The following is a 17,739-nucleotide window of genomic DNA, read 5'->3' as shown; positions in this document are numbered from 1 at the left end:
TAACCTCGTCTCCTGAGACTTTCAGATTCAGATCTGACCACTCTTCCTTTGTCTTGTTTCTTTTTTTGTTTCTCTCTTCTTTCTCCCTTAGTACCTGCTAAAATATAAGAGGCTGTCAGGGCATATTTGGATTTCAAGTATTTAAAATTTTTATATCTCTGCAGCAAATTAATAAAATTATACAAAATTTAAATATTTTTATCATCTTGTCCCCCCCCCCCCAACCCCCATGAGTCCTTGATTTCCCTCTCATTCCCACCATTTCTGGTCCTTCCTTCCATTTTAAGCTGTGACCACTCCATGGAGAATGTCTTCTCTAGCATGCATATTTCTTCCAGGACCAGAGTTTCTTTCCTTTATATTATTCCTGGATGTGGCCACCTCTTTGGTTGCCTGTCCTTAACATTCTTGCGTGTGACCTCTTAGCACATATATTCTCTGTGGAGTTTAGTAGGCTTGGCTTCCCATTCAGACTCGGACACTTACTGACTTGTGATGAGGACAGTTTCTTGTTCCCCCTAGCCTCATTTGAACAGAATCTACCTCTTGGGGTTGTGATGAGGATAGAAATAGAAAATCAGTGCCCGTGATCTGTTTCCTGCCTAGGCTATGCTGGAGTAATGCAGAGCAAACCACATCTGCATCCAATGATCAGAGAAACTTGGGAAGGGCTTCCCACCCATTTCCAATGGAAATTTATATTCACAGAACAGTGAAAGTCCTGGTCCAATGAGATCAACCAGTTCAAGTTCATTTCTAGTCACTTAGCAATTGGACCACACTTAAACCAACTTCTCTCTCCCTTAAATGACCGGTTTCTGTTCTCCAAAAGAACCTGAACTGACTGTCTGCTGTCTTTGTCCAGTTTGAACTTCAATGGATGCTGATCCATTGTGACCCACTTCGACCGAGCAGAGAAACTTGCCATGAGCTGCCACCAAGGATAACGGTGAGTCCCCTTGACCACCGGCAAAGGCCACTTCCACCCAGCTGACTCCTCTCCATTCTGCCTCCCACTCTATTTCTCCAAGGGTCTGAGCTTTGCTGTTCGGATCAGATAGATATTAAGGAAGCACAGGTCCCACCCAAAACCTGGAAAGTAAGATTCAGCAACGCCCCTGGCGCTCCCCCCCCCCCCCGCCCCCCCCACCCCGCTAAAGGTGTCTGTTCTACCTTTGGTGGCTTACTCTTTTCCAAACATCTTTCCAAGAACGCTGTCCGTCTGCTCGCCGCGGGCTGTGGTGCACTGGTCACCTAAGGAGGCTCCGAGGACAGCCGGAGGCAGCCTTGGGACGTGTGGGCGGAGGCAGAGCCTCACTTTCTGGCCTCACTTTCTGGCCTCGCCTGTGCAGAGAGGCGAAAGGGTTAAGGGGGATTGTTGTCATTTTATCCGTCCTGCCAGCCCGCTAGCTTTCCTCCAATCCCCAGGGCCCTCTCCAGGGCCATTCAAAAACAGGAGGAAGTACGGTTCCCCACGGGGGCACCTTTGCAACCACTGATCCCGGGGGCACTTTTTGTGCAGAAGAAGTACCACTTGATGCGCGTGGCAGTTCCAGAAGCCTAGCGGGGCGGCGGGAGGCAGAGTCGTCTCGGGGACTCTTGAGAGGGCGGGGGCATGACCTGGACATCGGGGACTCACAGGCTCCTAGGGCTGCGATTGCTGCTGTCAGGACTCTGCTTGTGCGCGGCTCAAGTAAGTTGTGGAAGAGTTTGGGGAGGGGCTAGGGGCGCCATCTCACTTTCTCCCCTCCTTTTTCTTCACTAGCCCAGCCAGCTTCCCAACAAGGTACGCTGGGGGCGATAAATGCTTGCATTTTTCCAGCGCACATAGGGAAAGATGGGGTGCAGCCGTCGCGGGACCAGTGGGGAAGGCTTGGAGCATCCCCAGGGCTCCGAGGCGGCTCGCTACCTGCATCCAGTCCGCAGCACCTGCAGCGAGTACCTGGGGAGTCGGGGACCCCATATGACCCATCAGTCCGGGAAAGGACACCTCCCCCCACTTGGGACCTAATGCTGCAGACTCAGACGCTGAAGGCCTTCGGTGTCTGGCGACCAGTGTTTAATTTTGGCTTGGATTCATCTTACCTCCCTTCCCCCTCTCCTTATCACAAAGGAGGCTGGAGAAAGCTGGATTTCAGGGTATAGGCCCTAAAGCTCCCTCTCCCGCTCCTCCAGCCTTCGGTGGCAGCGTAAATCCGTGCGTCCTGCTAGTGGTGCCCGCAGCTGGGGATTGGCACTGGCCAGCCTTGGCTCCCTTCAAAATTTCAGCAACTTCCCAAAGGCTCCGAGTCGCCTCCCTCCTGCGCGGGAGAGTACACCGGTGGGGGCGGGTGAGCACAGCAGAGGTTTGAGGTTTCACATACAAAGACCCCATTGTAACCTGTCTGGTCAGAGGAGTTTAGAAAAACAAAGTTTTCCTTGATGAAAGAAGCTTTTTTCTTTTTTTAAATTTAGAAGGGGAGAAAAATCCTCCCCCCACAACACACATTCCATAAGCATCATGCTCACACTATTTCAGAGGCCACCAGCACCTTGAATACTTAGCTGTTTGCAAGTGATAAACTGGGTCACTCCTTAGGGTCAGTGTGAAATTTGATGTAGTTTTGAAGCAAGGTGTAAAGACCTCATGCAAGGGAGTGTCACTGCAGGTAAATCTGAAATGAGGCCAGAGGCTCGCTGGGTTTCAAGATTCTTCTGCGCTACTCCTACCCAATCTTTTCCTCAAGAGTATTCACCTCAGATTTCTACTGGACAGAGAGAGATTTATGAAACGATACTGTAATCGATCTGCTATGGAGCACCTCCATTCTTTGCTGTTCCATTTTAGCCAAAACACTGACTTGCAATTACTGATTCAATTGAGGTATCCAATGAGAACCATTGTCATTATTGAATCCCTTTTAAAAAAGGCGTCAGACCCCTGCTTCTTCAGGACCCCCTTTTGGGCATTGGGGGCCTAGATGCTGCTCTAACCCCACTGTTTGGACTCCTTCAGACTGCGGCAGAGCAGAAGCAACCTGTGCTGTCTTGGAAGTGTGCTACTTATTTATTATATTGGATTTCAAAAACCCTACCTCCCCAGGGAGGCGTCTTTGCAGGCAGAGTTGGGGGCCTCAAGACATCATGCCCAGTTTTTCCTGGTTGCCCAGTGTGCTTCACTAACCCGTGTGTGCTGTGTTTTTTTTTGTCAGAGAGGTCCCCCAGGTGAGCAGGGTCCCCCGGGGCCCCCGGGCCCCCCTGGAGTTCCGGGCATCGATGGCATCGACGTAAGTTTCCATCTCCTACCCTACTGTTCTTTAATCCTGGCCCGTTCCTACCCTTTCTCCAGGGGCTCAGAGGTTTTTTTGTTTTGCTTTTTTTTTTTTTTTTTTTTTGAGAGGGCAAGTTGCCCACCCCCCACCATGCAAAAGCGGGATTGGCCATCGGTGACAGTTGGGGGTTGGATCTTAGAAGACCAGGGATTTTTCAGAGAGAGGAGGTAGACTGTTCCGTTGTCCCCATCGGTTGGTCCTGAACCTCCCTCATTTGCTCTGTCCCCATCCTCACCTGTGTGGTGATCATGCGTGGGATTCTCCCAGCGGCGTCCCCAGCACCTCAACTGACTGCTCTTGCCTTCTCTCCTACTCCTCTAGGGTGACAGAGGTCCAAAGGGTCCCCCGGGCCCCCCGGTAAGTTGATAAGTGCGTTTGCACTGCACTTTTCTTCCTTTAGACGTGGTTTAAAACCACGTGTTGTCCAAAGAGTCTCAACTTTGTACCATTTTCTCTCCCTGCCTCTCCCTCCCCCTACTCAGGGTCCTCCTGGAGAACCAGGAAAGCCAGGAGCTCCTGGCAAGCCTGGCACACCGGGCGCTGACGTGAGTAGGCGTGTGCGCGCGCGGGGGTGGGAGAAAGAGGGAAGGAGGAAAGAAGAGATGTGGAGACAGATGTTCTGGAGCGGGCTGGAGGGTGGTAGATCCAGCTAATGCAGTGATGTGGCTCTGAATTTGCTGGCGCCCTGAAATTGCCTGGATGGCATGCAGGTGGCAGTTTTTTGTAAAAGGGCCAGCGAGGGTGTAGATACCTCATTCCTCGAGGCTCTCTGGGGACTGCAGGCAGCGCTGGCATTTCCTCCTTTCACAAAATGGCAATGGGTACCAGGTTCCTGCTTCAAACAGCCTACTCTCTGCTGACCCTGTGGACTCTCAACCCCACTTTGGGGCTTAGAGGGTTCGGGGGTTGGGGGGGTTGGTGGAGATGGACTCCTACTGGTCTCCTGGGCTTGGCAGCAAGCTGTCTTTACTCTTGTCCTTTTATTGCCATCCTCTAGATTAATTCAGAAAAAGATCCTCAGGCAGGGAAAGGGGCAGAGAAGGGAGAAAGAGGTGTTTGAGCAAGGGCCTGAAGTGAGTGGAAATGTCTGGGGGTGGGGGCAGGGGCAGGGGCAGAGAAATGGTCAGTATGCATGGATTAGGAAATTCAAAACTAGTTTTCTCTCTTCCCATTTTTTTTGGCTTCACTGACAAAAATAAGCTGGCTAGAGTTGCTTGAAGATTAGGAACCAGTAGCCTTTCCCCAATTTATCCATCTCGGTACCTCCCCCTGCCCCTTCTTGCAGGAAGCTCAGACTAAGTTGTATGGTAAACCTAACACTAAATAATGTTTCTTCAGAATAAAATGACTTCAGTGCTCTCAGCTTCTCTTGTCTCTAGACACTCAGCTAATACCCACTGAGTTCCCAGTACAGGCCTGTCCTTGACTTTGTGGTTGAGACACAAAGTGAAATAAGATATGGATGGCATCTGTTTCCAGAGAGCAAACAGTGGTGATCCAAGTTATCCTTCCGGTTACCATCCACCCTCTGTTGTCTCCCCAAACTAAAGACTTTTGAAACTCAAAGAAAGCATCTGAAAACCTATGATTGTAATTTCCAAGAATTTTGGACTAGTGTTTGAGACAGATCCTTCATTTTGAGTAAAGGAAAATAACTAGAGTTCAACAGTTATTAAGATGTGCCTTCTGTATGAAGGTTATCATAATGAGGATATTTGTCTATGGTATTTATGCTTTAGGAGTTAGACTTTGTTTCACATTTCATAACATCTAGTTTGAATTTTCTGTGCATGCAAAGTGACAGTGCATTATGCCCTCAAGGACTACTAGCTGGATAACACAAACCGAGTGTCAAACTGATAATTGTGTGATGCAAACTGAAATTATATAGCTTGGCTATCAAGCTCTTCTCAAAAACACTCTGAATGACTTGAAATAGTCACATAATAAAACATCTGATAAATACAAGGCCACTAAATAAACAAATAGCCCCCAAAAGTTTGAATGTATTTCTGCAGTCCTTTGGAACTTGAATCTGATTTTTTTGTGTGTGTGAAAAGAAATTTTGTAATTGAATTATTATTATTATTATTATTATTAATTTTTGTGGTGGTTGAAGCGCCAGGTATCTTTTCTTGCTATTTGTTGTGTTGAAATAATTTCAGACAGAGGGCTAGATTTATTTGTGCCTTAGTATTTTATGGTCTTATGTCGTGTGCTAAAAAAATTCTTACCTTTTACCATAAGGTCATGAAGACAATAAATGGTATTGCTTTATAATTTCCCCACTTAAACAGAATTTGGGATAAATAAGTGAAAGTGAGTCAAAATCTTTAGAAGTATAATGCAGATAACAGTTACAAGTATTTTTTCTTTGTCTGTGATTGCAGTACTATAGTGCAGAACAGACCAGATTCCCAAAGTTAAAAATGTAAGAGTAAGGCTTCCTATAAAACTTTGACACTGGAAGGTCCTCAGGGAGAGACTGATGAGGGCATTGAATCAGTCTCCTGGGACTGAGAATGAAGGTAAGAGAAAAAGGGAAAGAAAGGAGAGAAAGAAGTAAGAAATCCATGTATGTGCAGGTATTTTAGGTATTTCCTAGAACTAAGCAAAAAAAATTAACTATACTAATATACATTTGTATAGAACTTTTTCTCCAACACCCTCACAAACATTATTTCCTTTAACCTTACAATGACCCAGAAAGCAGGTTTGGCTAATATTATTCTCCATAGATAAGGAAACTGAATAATTATGAGGACAGTAGTTTCCTCAGGGACCCAGAGTCATTTAATAGCGAAGACAGTGAAAGAAACCAGATTTCTTGATTTTTAGACTTACTTGCTTTCCAGATAGTTTTGCCTTATTCAAATTCAAATGAGGTTCTGAAATAGATGTATAATCAGAGAAAATAGGAAGAAAAAGAGTAATAGTGAATTTTTAGTATCTGAATTACTAATCGAGAAAAATAATATGGGTAATTCAATGAATAAAAAAATAATTTATAATTGACACTTTGTAATTATTTATAAATATTTCTATGGTTCATATTCACCAAATTTTGAAATGGAGCCACATGGGATTTATAAGGCTCTTAGCCGAAAACCTTTCTTACTCCACACTTTGGCTCATTTTATATTTTAAACAAATCTTTTACTCTTAATTAAGACTAGACATTGAGAATAAGGAGGTGTCAGTAACTAGATCAGTTTGCTGTTTTTTTGCTGTCCCTGGACATAAGGAAATAGGAAAGCTTCAGCAATCTTTTCCTGATAGGTGAACCTGAGTTTGCATGGTTGTGAGACCTTAAACCTCCCATCTGTCATCTGTTCTTTGGTTCATTGCAAAGCTGTTTTTTTGTTAATGTTAATAATGGTTAACATTATCAGATGGTGTTTGAAGGAATCTAAAAGGAACATGGTTTAAAGGTAATTATCCTAAGTTAAGTGGATTTTTGACAGGAAAGAGAGGCGAGTCGATGCAGCTCTGCTTGTAGAATTTTGCCTGGAGTCTCCAGACCTGTGTCATTGGCATGCTGGAGGGAATTAGACTGAGGGCCAGTGTTCCCTGCCACACAGTCAACTTCAGTGCCATACTACATAGAGCTTATCTACATACATTCATATATAGCAATTCTTTCTGCCACTGGTAATATTTTCCTCTTTTATTTGTTTGGTAAATAAGAATTATTTCAATTAAAAGTGCACATGTAAATGTGGGGAAAATATATATAATTGTTTCTTTCCTGCTAAGCCTTTAAGTTTTTTTTCCTTATAGTTATGTAAAATTAGAGAAGTCGGAACTTGGTTATCACCTTGCACCCAAAGGACAACTGTGTTATTATCATTAATAATATTAATAGAGACATTCTTACAGGTACTATTTGCTGTGACATGCTCAGGGAGCTCTATAAAATAGTATTTCATTTATTCTTACAGCATCCATCTAAGATAGGAGGAAGAAGAACTAGAGTTAAAGGAATTATATCTATACCATGCTATTTTTTTTCCAGGAAGAGGTTAGAACATACTCTGAATGTATACAACTGTTATCATTGGCAGAAGTTTTACGATTAGCATAGTGAGTTATTAAGAAATTGTCCTGAAAGGTAAATGTAAGTGAAAATAGTAAGGCATTGAAGGAACGTGAGGGGTCTGTGAAGTACAGTGCCTGTGGGTGATATCTAGATTTTTTGTTTATTTGCAGAACCCTTCTGGATGAGGTGGTAAGCTCTCAGGGGCAGGAAACAGGTCTTATACTTCATGTGCACTCTCCACAGCATCGAGAACAGTGCCAACCGTACAATAATGATGACAGTAAGAGCGGCTAATACTTATAGGGTCCACTCTGCCAGGGGCTGTTGCAAGCACTTTGTGTATAATGTCCCATTTAATCTTCAAAATTGCCACTTGAGGTAGATATTATTATCATACCTATCTTACAGATTAGGAAACTGAGGCATTCTACAATTAAGTAGAATTGCCTCAGATAATAAGTGGCAGAGCAGGGATTTTAACCAAAAATGAAGATGATGTGATATTCCTCCACCTAACAGGCTGGCCTAAATTAATTTTACTTGGTAGTCATGCATTGGCTACATAGTAGACGCAGGGACAAAGTGTTGGGATTGAATAACATGAAGCCCTTGTCCTCATGACGTTTTTTACTTTTGTACATAGCTATTTCATAACAGAGCTCACTGTGACATCTGACACCAGACTGTATATTTGGTTTAATTCAAAGAACTTCCTAAAGATAAACATTTTATCATGTCCTATGGAATTTACTAAATAAGGAGTGACCTAGAAGCAGCCTCCAGGATATCCAACCATTTACTTGGTTCTGCTTTATTATTGTGCAGCTGAAATTCTACCTTATATAGAAGCTACTGTCCTCTAATCTTGTCAGCTATTCAAGTTATAGGCTGAAGATGGTTAGTGGTCTGTGTGTATGGAAACTGATCAGATTGGTATTGGAGGACATGTACATAAAGCAGGAATTACCGGTTCCATTAATTGAATGTGCCCTGAGTTTTAGAAAATCTATGCACCACTCATGCTTCCAGGGCGTGCTCCTGGACGAGCGGTTTGTTTGCTGAAATGCAGAAGCCAATGCTCCATTACCATAGGTACTCAGCAGCTACGATGCTGGGGCTTGATCCCAAATTATAGTGTTATAATTAGACTAAAGTGATTGAAAATCAGGGACAGTCTGTCAAAAATTCTTTTGTGTGTGTTTGATGATTTTCTTCTTTGGCACATTTGCAGTAATTGACATTTTCAACTCATTTTTTCTACTTCTTTTGATCCACTTTGTGAGGGAAATTAACTGATGTAGAGAAATGTAAGAACTGTGGACAGTGAACTAGTTGTCTACATAAATTAAATGAAATCATTTTATTGATAATTAGGCGGACTATGTCATTAATATGGATTTTGGTGATCCATTTTAAGTATGGCTTTTATAATTTCAGGGAACCCTTTCCCCTATTAATATCATTTGAGTCTTTTTCAAAATCTTGATAATAGATAGGTTTTATATTCATGTAATCATGCATATATGTGTATGTATGTATATGTACAAATACACATATACATATTTATCTTTAGCAAGGTATAATTTCAAGATTACATTATAAATGACAACATGTAGAAGTGTCAAAGAGTAAGTAAAAAATTAAAACTATAAAAATGCATCTTTACCAAATATGGAAATTAAGTATATACAGTGTTATCATGCTTTAATATCTATTTTATATTGAGAATGATGACAAAATAAGTATTGGTAAGAAAAATGAGAATGTTTTAAAGATATGCTTTAATAAAAATGTGATAGTTATAAATGTGCTTCATAGTAACTGGCTTAAATTCTGTTATGGAGTGGCACACGTGAAAGCATATACTTAATTGGAGCTGTTTTTATTGAGGAAGATAATGTAGAAACATGCACTTTCAAATGTTTCGACATTCGAAGTAGATGTTCTTAAATAAGCAATAATCATTGCCAGGAGATGGCTAGAGGGCTCTATTTAGGTGACTGCAAGGGTTATTTTTAATTCCTATTGAAGAAACATTTTATTAACCTCTCAAGACTTTGTTAAAGAGTTATAGAGACATGTAGTACTTTTATTTTATGCATGAAGTAAAGGAGGCACATAAACATGGGTATGTTGCTCAGCCAACACCTGTGTTTCCACCAGATTTAGCTCTCAGAATGCTGAAATTATTATATTGCATTTTTCAAAGCAATGGCAAAAAATATTCAATTATTATTTTTTTATTGTTGATATTATTACAGATGTTCCTGATATTACACCCCCCCCCCCAACCCACACCCCCTACCTTCACCTTCACCACACTGTGGTCTGACATGGTACCTGTTCTTTGGCTAATCTCTTCTAGTTCTCTCCACCTCCTCCCCTCTGAGATTTGTCAGTCTGTCCCATGTATCCATGCCTCTGGTCCTATTTTGTTCATCAGTTTATTTTGTTCATTAGATTCCACATATAAGTGAGATCATGTGGTATTTGTCTTTTTCTGAATGGCTTAAAAATACTAAACTGTTGAACCTTGTGATAAACAATGCAGTTAAGAGGAAGTTAGGAATATAATAAAATTTATCAATAGAAAATAACTAACAGATGTCATGTTAAACATTACCTTTGAGTAAGAACATAGAAAGTTATTTCTTTATAAATATTTGCATCATACCTAGGTAATCATCCTGTACATAATTAATAAGTAAAATGAAATTATCCACTTAAAGGTTGCCTAAGGATGCTATAGTACGTCTAATGTCATCTTACTTTGTTAGGGATTAACAGGGCCTGATGGATCCCCTGGCTCTGTTGGACCAAGAGGACAAAAAGTAAGTCAGCCATCTGGTATTAATTGCTGGTGTTAATTAAATGCTGAAGTAAATTTTATTGTAATGATTGCAGATCAACTAACAGATTAGTTGTGAAGTAGTTGAAGTACACCATTCAACTAAAATTGTGTTTTCACTGAATTGAATTAAATAAATTAAAAACACTCAGATGGAGTGTTTTAATGATTTTAATATTTATGCAGTTTGCATATTTACATATTTATGCTACAAAGAGCTGAGGACAATGAGCTATTTTTATTTTTAGGGAGAACCGGGGGTGCCGGGATCCCGTGGATTTCCAGTAAGTGAGTGTGAAATGACAGAATCTCTCCTACCTTTAGGTAAAATTCTACCATTGTGAAACTTTTCAAAGCAGTTTTCTGCATAATATACATCACAAAGGAGTTTATGAATTACCTGAGATGAGTAGAAAAATTTTAGAGAAATTTGAATGTATGCTGTAAAATACATTTGTCTGTTTGCATTTGGTATTTCCCAAGAGAAAACTCCCCTCCACCCCCACTGATAGAAAGCATTTTTTGCATAACTATAGCAAATCCAAGTATTCAATGCTTAGGCCACACCACTTCATAACTGGTTTTATCTTTAATGAAATACCAGCCATCAGCTATTATCATCGGCTTGATTCCCCGGTTAATCTTTTCCTATGCTGCGCAGTCTGTCAAATTTGTATTATTTCTATTTATAAATAAGACAATAGGTCTTATTTATAAGACCTGCTTTTCCTTTCTATTTGGCTCTTCATTCCTCTTTTGTTTTTGTCATGAATCTGTATTTTTCCTCCTTGTTTTTTATTTACACTGTTTTCTTTGCCATATTTCAGCAAGTGACAACTTTTCCATTGAAGCCTATTTTCAGAAGTGAATAGCTTGCTGGCCTTTTTCCCATATTTTTCAACTCAGAGGTCAACATCTTATAGTGATGCCTTTAAAACATTTAGTGAAATTTATCAATTATCTAAGTCTTTGATATGAAATAACTTATTGATTACTTTGGTATTTTCAAGCATAATGCATTTCCCAAATTGATCCACATATTAAAGTGTCCAAGTAGGAGTGATTTTTCAAAGAATGCCCTTAAAAAGCTCCCCTTATCATTAAACATACTGCTCAAGTGAAATTATTCCTTATTTTGGCTGCCTAAATAATTAGAAATAATGTCATTATCAGAAGGTGTACATGGATTCCACTGGATGTTTCATATATAAATTTTTAAGAAAAGACAGTCTGGAATGAAAGCTAATGTGACTGTGGTATCAGAGACAGCTGCGAATAAAAGCTGTTCCAGCCAGTGTGGAAGCAAAAAGAGCAATGAGGGATGCCAAGGGGATAAAAGTGAGCCTGGAAAGCAAAGAGAGAAAATAAGGCACCTGAGGTTCAGTTTATTAGTTCAACAGGCATATATAACCAAGACTTACGCTAAGACTTGAGACTTGGAGGATAATGTGGTTTTAATGCTTAATTATACACAGTTTGGTGTTGTTGAAGAGATGGAAAGTGTAAAGGAGAGGGAGATGGAATATTAGTTTTAAAATCAAATTCATCATATGAAATTAGGATGCCATCATAGATCATTTCAGGAGGGACACAATTTTATTTTTAATATCTACTGGATTCAGTGTCTGGAAATAGAGTCCTACCAGTCACAGAGTGTATGTTTGGGCCCCATTTATCCCCTACCTCCCTGTGCTGAATATTTGTCTGGGGGAACATCCAGACATCATGTTATAAATTATAAAACATTACACTATATTGCTTTTAAAGTAGGTTTCTTGTAAAACATGGCAAATGAAAAACTCTATAAACTGACAGGTTGTGATGTGTCTCTTTGTGAGTGATGGTGAATTCTCCTGAGGGCAAGCATGGATGACTTCATTACTTTGATTTTCTTTAAAGAGAAAAGTTTGGGGAAAATATTACTGGTTAGGTTTGACATTAGAGGAATGTTTGAGGAGCTGGCACAAGCTTCTGCTTCTTTTAGAAGTAGAGCCATGCTTGCTTTTCTTTACCCATTGCTTTCTTTAGAGTGAGCATCACATATTTATTTGGTGATAGAGTTTGTAGTTTATTTTTTAACTAGGCCTGGGTTAGGCCTGTGTCTGTAAGTATACTAAATATAAATCACATATCATAGTAATTTTTATTCTAATCTCTTAGGGCCGTGGTATTCCTGGACCCCCTGTGAGTATCATCTCTTGGTTTATTCTTCCATAGTCTATACAAATGGCCTTTTTCTCAGATCTCAGCCTTACTCTCCAGCTAACATTCTACCTAATGGTGTTTGTAGTGTCCCACATACACCAGCTTATGTGGCTGCACTCCTGTTATGCTAAACAAAATATTTTATTAACTTAAGAAATTCTGTTCTATTTTAAGTAATTAAAATTTGGTGAGATGGGTTACTGTCTCCCTGGAAACCAAAGCTGGTACAGATACAGAATTCTAAGTCAGTTGTTTACCACACTGAACACCATTCGTGATAGACTGTAAAAACCTTCACAAATCACCATGTCCCTTTACTTTGTTTACTTCAGGGTCCTCCTGGGGGAGCAGGTCTTCCTGGAGAGCTCGGCCGTGTCGGACCGATTGTGAGTACTACAGCGACTTTTGATAGACATTTGCTGATTTAAAAGACGATGTTACTAAGGAAGGCAAATTACCCTAACTGTGTGTTATTCCCTGCCTATCTGAAAAATGGCCAGATGAATTTCATTGCAGTTCACAATATTGATGGGGACCAAAGGTAACAGTGCTACCTTGTTTTCATATAGTGATTTTAATTTTTATCCCAAAGTGTTCAGCTAAAATTTTCTTCCCAACTTCCAGAATTAGTAGTGATCAAGTCAGGAAGTGTCACTTCATTACAGATCCTCCAGGATTGCAGTCCAGTGTTCTCGTCTTAGATTCTCTGCATGAAATGAACAGTGAATAGGCTAAAATCATTACCATGTGTATTTACATCAGAGCCAATCAAATTAACAGAACTTAGCTTTAGGCAATAAAGAGTTGAACTTCATAGAAGAAATTGCTGGTTGTAAGTGCTTGATGTTAGTGTTCAATAAATATTTCAAAAGTGTTGAAGTACTGATGTGTGAGGGATAGATTATTATAAATTCTTTGAGAATAGGAGCCACATATTATATACCTTTCTTGCTCATTGTTCGACAAATTTACGTGCTGAACAATTACATAAATATGAGATGATTATACAGTTAAATTAAATCTAAGCTGCTTTTGACTTCTCATAGTAGAATGTTAAGAAGGAAAACATGCCAGGAGTAATCTCTGGATATTAAGACTAACTGAAATCCATTTTCACTATGTGGCTTGTTTGAATTTAGCCATCTTTGATCTTCTGTTTCAATCGCAAGAGAGGGCAGTGGTAGACCAAGTGATAGTTTGTGGACCAACACCAGGGAGAGTCTGGCACTGCAGAGATTAACCTTCCACTTTACTGCTTCAGGCTGGGTGCAGCTTTCTTTTGCTGCCATTAGATGGATGGCTGTAGCAGCATTGTCTGTTTAGTTCCTCTGCAAATCAGCTAGAAAAATATGTACTTTTCCCAGTTAGTTTTCAGGGAAGAGAAAGTGATCCTTCTATAGAGAATCAGCTTTGCTTTTTTCCCCCAAGTGTTCTTCTGCCTTGTTTTATTACTTTGGTGAGACTAGAGCCTTTATTCTTCTGGTTTTGTGGAGCTGATTGGATTATGGGCCACCCATTGGTTTTTGTGACAGGTCTATGCATGGCTGAGCTTTGTAGGGGTTTCTGGTAATATCATTCTCTCATGCCTCACCAGTTTTATGCACTGTGTTCTGACATACATATATAACTGCTGTGTCACAATTTTCAAATAATTCAGGGTGACCCTGGGAAAAGAGGACCACCTGGCCCCCCTGGACCCCCAGGACCCAGTGTAAGTTATTTGCATCTTGAATTTTTCTGCCTCTGAGAGTTGGGATTAAAGAAACCTAAGAACCAAAAATGAAAGTATCTGGTAATTGAGTCATTGGCCAAAAATTCCAAAATAGCTATCAACTTTTTTCACCCATTCAGATCATGGTTCTTTTTAGGCCAGAGAAGTAGAGAAATCACAATAATTTAGAAGGTGGTTTTCAGCTCTGGCTGGTGTGGCTCAGTGAGTTGAGTGCCAGCCTGTGATCCTGAAAGGTCACTGGTTCAATTTCCAGTCAGGGCGGGCCATGTCCTGGGTTGGGAGCATTTGAGAGAGGCAGTCAGTTGATGTTTCTTTTGTACATTGATGTTTCTCTCCCTCTCTTTCTCTCTCCTTTCTCTTCTCTCTAAAATAAATAAAAAAATCTTTTTTAAAAAGATGGGTTTTCACACTTACTCATTATATTTGAAATCCTTTGACATTTGTGAGTCTCAAATGCTCAAAACCTGGACATATGAAAGGAACACTTTCAAAAGAACTAGTATTTACAAAGGATTTACACAGTAGGCAATTAAAAAAATAGAAATCTAGCCCTGGCTGATGTGGCTCAGTGGATTGGGTGCTGCCCTGCGAAGTAAAGTGTTGCCAGTTCAATTTCTAGTCAGGGCACATGCAGGGGTTGTGGGCCAGTTCCCCAGTAGGGGGCGCATGAGAGGCAACCACACATTGATGTTTCTCTTCCTCTCTTTCTCCCTCCTTTCCCTTCTCTCCAAAAATAAAAAAATGAAATCTTAAAAAAAAAATAGAAGTTTAAGTAGGAGCTAATCCATATGTTTAATTTATGATTCAAGTTCCCCATATTTTATATTCTGTCTCTCATTTCACCTCCCTTTCTGAAAGGAAATAATCTCCTGAAAAGAAATAATCTACTGAAATGTGGGGTTCATCAAAAGAAATATTTCCATGAGTCAAGTTTTTAGAATATTAGCATATTATATGTTCTTTGTTCCTTATATTTTATAGAACAAATATATTTAGTATATTTTGTCCAATGAACTTTTATTAGTAGGTTTGGATTAAATATTTAAGTATATTCTTAACTTTAATATTTTCTTACTTTAGGGAACGATTGGCTTTCAAGATGGAGATCCATTGGTAAGATGTTTTCCTTTGAATAAAATACAGTTTTAAGTCAAAGACGATGTAATCTTCAGATGAATTCTCTTTAAAATGATCTCACTGAAATGTGTTGCATTTCTGTGTTTTACTTTGCTCAGATATCAGAGCAGTTCATAGCACTAGTGGACTGGTGGCTTGTAATAAAATGTTATAAAAATGCCTTTGTTTTTCTATATTCTTTTTACTTTATGACTAAGGCATTTTTTCACTAGAGCACTCCAACTTGGAAAGATACAAGTCAAATACCTTTCTTTGAGACTTGTTTTACTTATAGGCAACTATGCAAAGATGTTGGCGAACTGCACTAAATGTAGTTTTGGCTGGTTCGATGAGCGGATGTGAACTTCAGGATAGAGCTAGCCCAGTGGGAGGGGGAGGGGAAAATGATCAGGTCATGGTATAATGGGTTATCTGGAAACATTTTTTAAGAAACTAAATCTGAAATAAGTATGGCAGCATATTAACATTTATTAAATTTGGATGGTAGATACATAAGGAAAGAGTTTGTTATATTCTTTGTACTTTTCTGAGTAAAAATGAAATAATAAAAAAGGAAAGGGTTGTTCCAAGTTATTTAATGAATATAACTGCATTGAGGTTCTGTAGCTGGGGTACCTAAAAACAAAACAAAACAAAACAAAAGAACAAACACCAGGTTGTCATAAAGTGGAGGCTCTAGTTTACTTTCTTTCTGTCTCCCTGGCAGTGTCCCAATGCCTGTCCACCAGGTCGTTCAGGATACCCTGGCATACCTGGCATGAGGGTAAGAGAATAATTTCAGTATTTTATTTTCAAGAATTTTACCCATAGAAAAATAGAGCCTTTCTTTTAAGCACTGGCCTTCCTGGTGTAGAGACCCCACTTGATGGCTCAGGCAAGTCTGTGTTTGCTTATTCTGTGGCTTAGTCTGTGGTCCTTACTCAGTCCTAAAAATTCTTGCTGGCGCCCCGACAGGTCTTCCAACTGAGACACAGATGCTTGATGATAGAGTGCTTTTGTAGTGCAGGGAAGAAATACAGATAAAATGTATTAGATTGAGAGACTTCAGAATACCAAATTAAGGTCCAGAAGTTTGCCTTCAGAGGAAAGGGGGGGGGGGATTGTGCATATTACATATTTGAAACTATTTTAGTGAAAAGACATGGAAAACCTTTGAGAAATAGGCAAGAAAAGGGACATTCCAAAAGCATTTTTCTCTCACTCTGACATTATAATTACTTCAAATTGTCCATTAAAAAAAATAAATACCAAATGCTAGGATTAAATGGCTTTCTGTCTCTGGTCTATGAGTCTGAAGTGATTCTGAAAAATGTCAGATCCATAGAGTTCTGCTATGATCTAAAATGCCCAAGGCACTTGTTTTCCAATTATGGTTTTCTCCAAATGTAGTTTCGGTGGATCCCCACAACTGCCTGGCTCGGTGTCTTACTGTTCACAAAGTCTTGCACTCTTAGAAGAAGAATGGCTCTGAGAGTGCAAGCTCTGATAGACTTAATGTTGGAATGTTCATTTCATATTTGCCTCATGCAACTGCTTAAAGCACATAGATGCTAAGAACAGGTGTCCTGACAAGAAGAGATAGGGACCTTTTCTCATGCTATGCAGTCTTCCCTGAGTTTTTTAGAGATTTCCCTTTGCACTGAAAATTGTGTATAAGAAGAGGCAGGAAATTACGCATCCAGGGAAGTCTACTTCTTATATCAGCCATTCTCACCTCCAGGAAGGTGATGGGTATAGAGGAGGGAGAAGGGTTTCAAAGGCGACACCAGCTAAGTTAGGTCAGGGTTGTCACCTTAGAAAGTAAGTTACTGGGAAAGACTTGGCGCCCTTACCCCAATTGTGAGAGGTTTGGGATGGAGGGACCTAGGGACCTATAGTCAACGAATCATGTTGCCAAATCAGGTAATGGAGCTTTTGTTATTCTACACTGTTTTTTCTTTAACTAAAACTGATATTTACCACATGTAGCACTCATGTAATACATATGGCATTATTAAGGTCATTTAAAGTAGTCACACAACCTTTTTCTTCGCACCATATTGACACAGATTTGGGGAAGCAAAATGACTTTATGAGCCTCTGACCATTTTCTGTGCCAAAGCAAATACAGTATTTATTTATTTATTTATCTATTTATTTATTTGTTAGGGTCATAAAGGGGCTAAAGGAGAAATTGGTGAACCTGGACGACAAGGTCACAAGGTAAGGAAAATGAGTATTTAGTGGGTAGGTTGGGAGTAGGAGGTAGTGACCATTTCATTGTAAGGAATTATAAGGAGTGATAAAGCATGATATTTTACCCATGCTTTTCCAATGATAATTGGCAAGTTCTCAGTAGATGCATCAATAAATGGTCTGGCTAAGCATACCAGGCTAATGTTCAATTAAAAAAACAATGGAAGCACCATACTTTTCATTCTTTCCTGTATTGCTACCCCTTGCTTTCCTTTTCACATCAATCATACAG

At 40.0% G+C, this 17,739-nt stretch overlaps 1 protein-coding gene across 2 annotated transcripts in view; it reads left to right on the top strand.

Annotated features, from left to right (window-relative positions):
• Positions 1–794: 794 nt before the first annotated feature.
• The window catches only part of COL9A1 (collagen type IX alpha 1 chain), a 68,194-nt gene continuing 51,249 nt past the window's right edge, over positions 795–17,739 (top strand). The window contains exons 1-12 of one of the 2 annotated variants that reach the window (XM_036024316.1): positions 795–949; positions 3,192–3,266; positions 3,633–3,668; positions 3,794–3,856; positions 10,128–10,181; positions 10,447–10,482; positions 12,359–12,382; positions 12,736–12,789; positions 14,061–14,114; positions 15,216–15,248; positions 15,979–16,035; positions 17,421–17,474. In XM_036024316.1, coding sequence (XP_035880209.1) covers positions 881–949; positions 3,192–3,266; positions 3,633–3,668; positions 3,794–3,856; positions 10,128–10,181; positions 10,447–10,482; positions 12,359–12,382; positions 12,736–12,789; positions 14,061–14,114; positions 15,216–15,248; positions 15,979–16,035; positions 17,421–17,474 — 609 coding nt within the window. In that variant the 5' untranslated portion in view covers positions 795–880. Of the gene's footprint in view, positions 950–1,449; positions 1,694–3,191; positions 3,267–3,632; positions 3,669–3,793; positions 3,857–10,127; positions 10,182–10,446; positions 10,483–12,358; positions 12,383–12,735; positions 12,790–14,060; positions 14,115–15,215; positions 15,249–15,978; positions 16,036–17,420; positions 17,475–17,739 lie in introns of those variants that run through there. The other variant, XM_028509551.2, reaches the window with a different exon arrangement.

Source organism: Phyllostomus discolor, chromosome 4, assembly GCF_004126475.2.
Source record: "Phyllostomus discolor isolate MPI-MPIP mPhyDis1 chromosome 4, mPhyDis1.pri.v3, whole genome shotgun sequence".
NCBI lineage: Eukaryota > Metazoa > Chordata > Mammalia > Chiroptera > Phyllostomidae > Phyllostomus > Phyllostomus discolor.
Note: the sequence above shows the minus strand (reverse complement) of the source record. Positions and strands in the feature narration are given on the sequence as shown.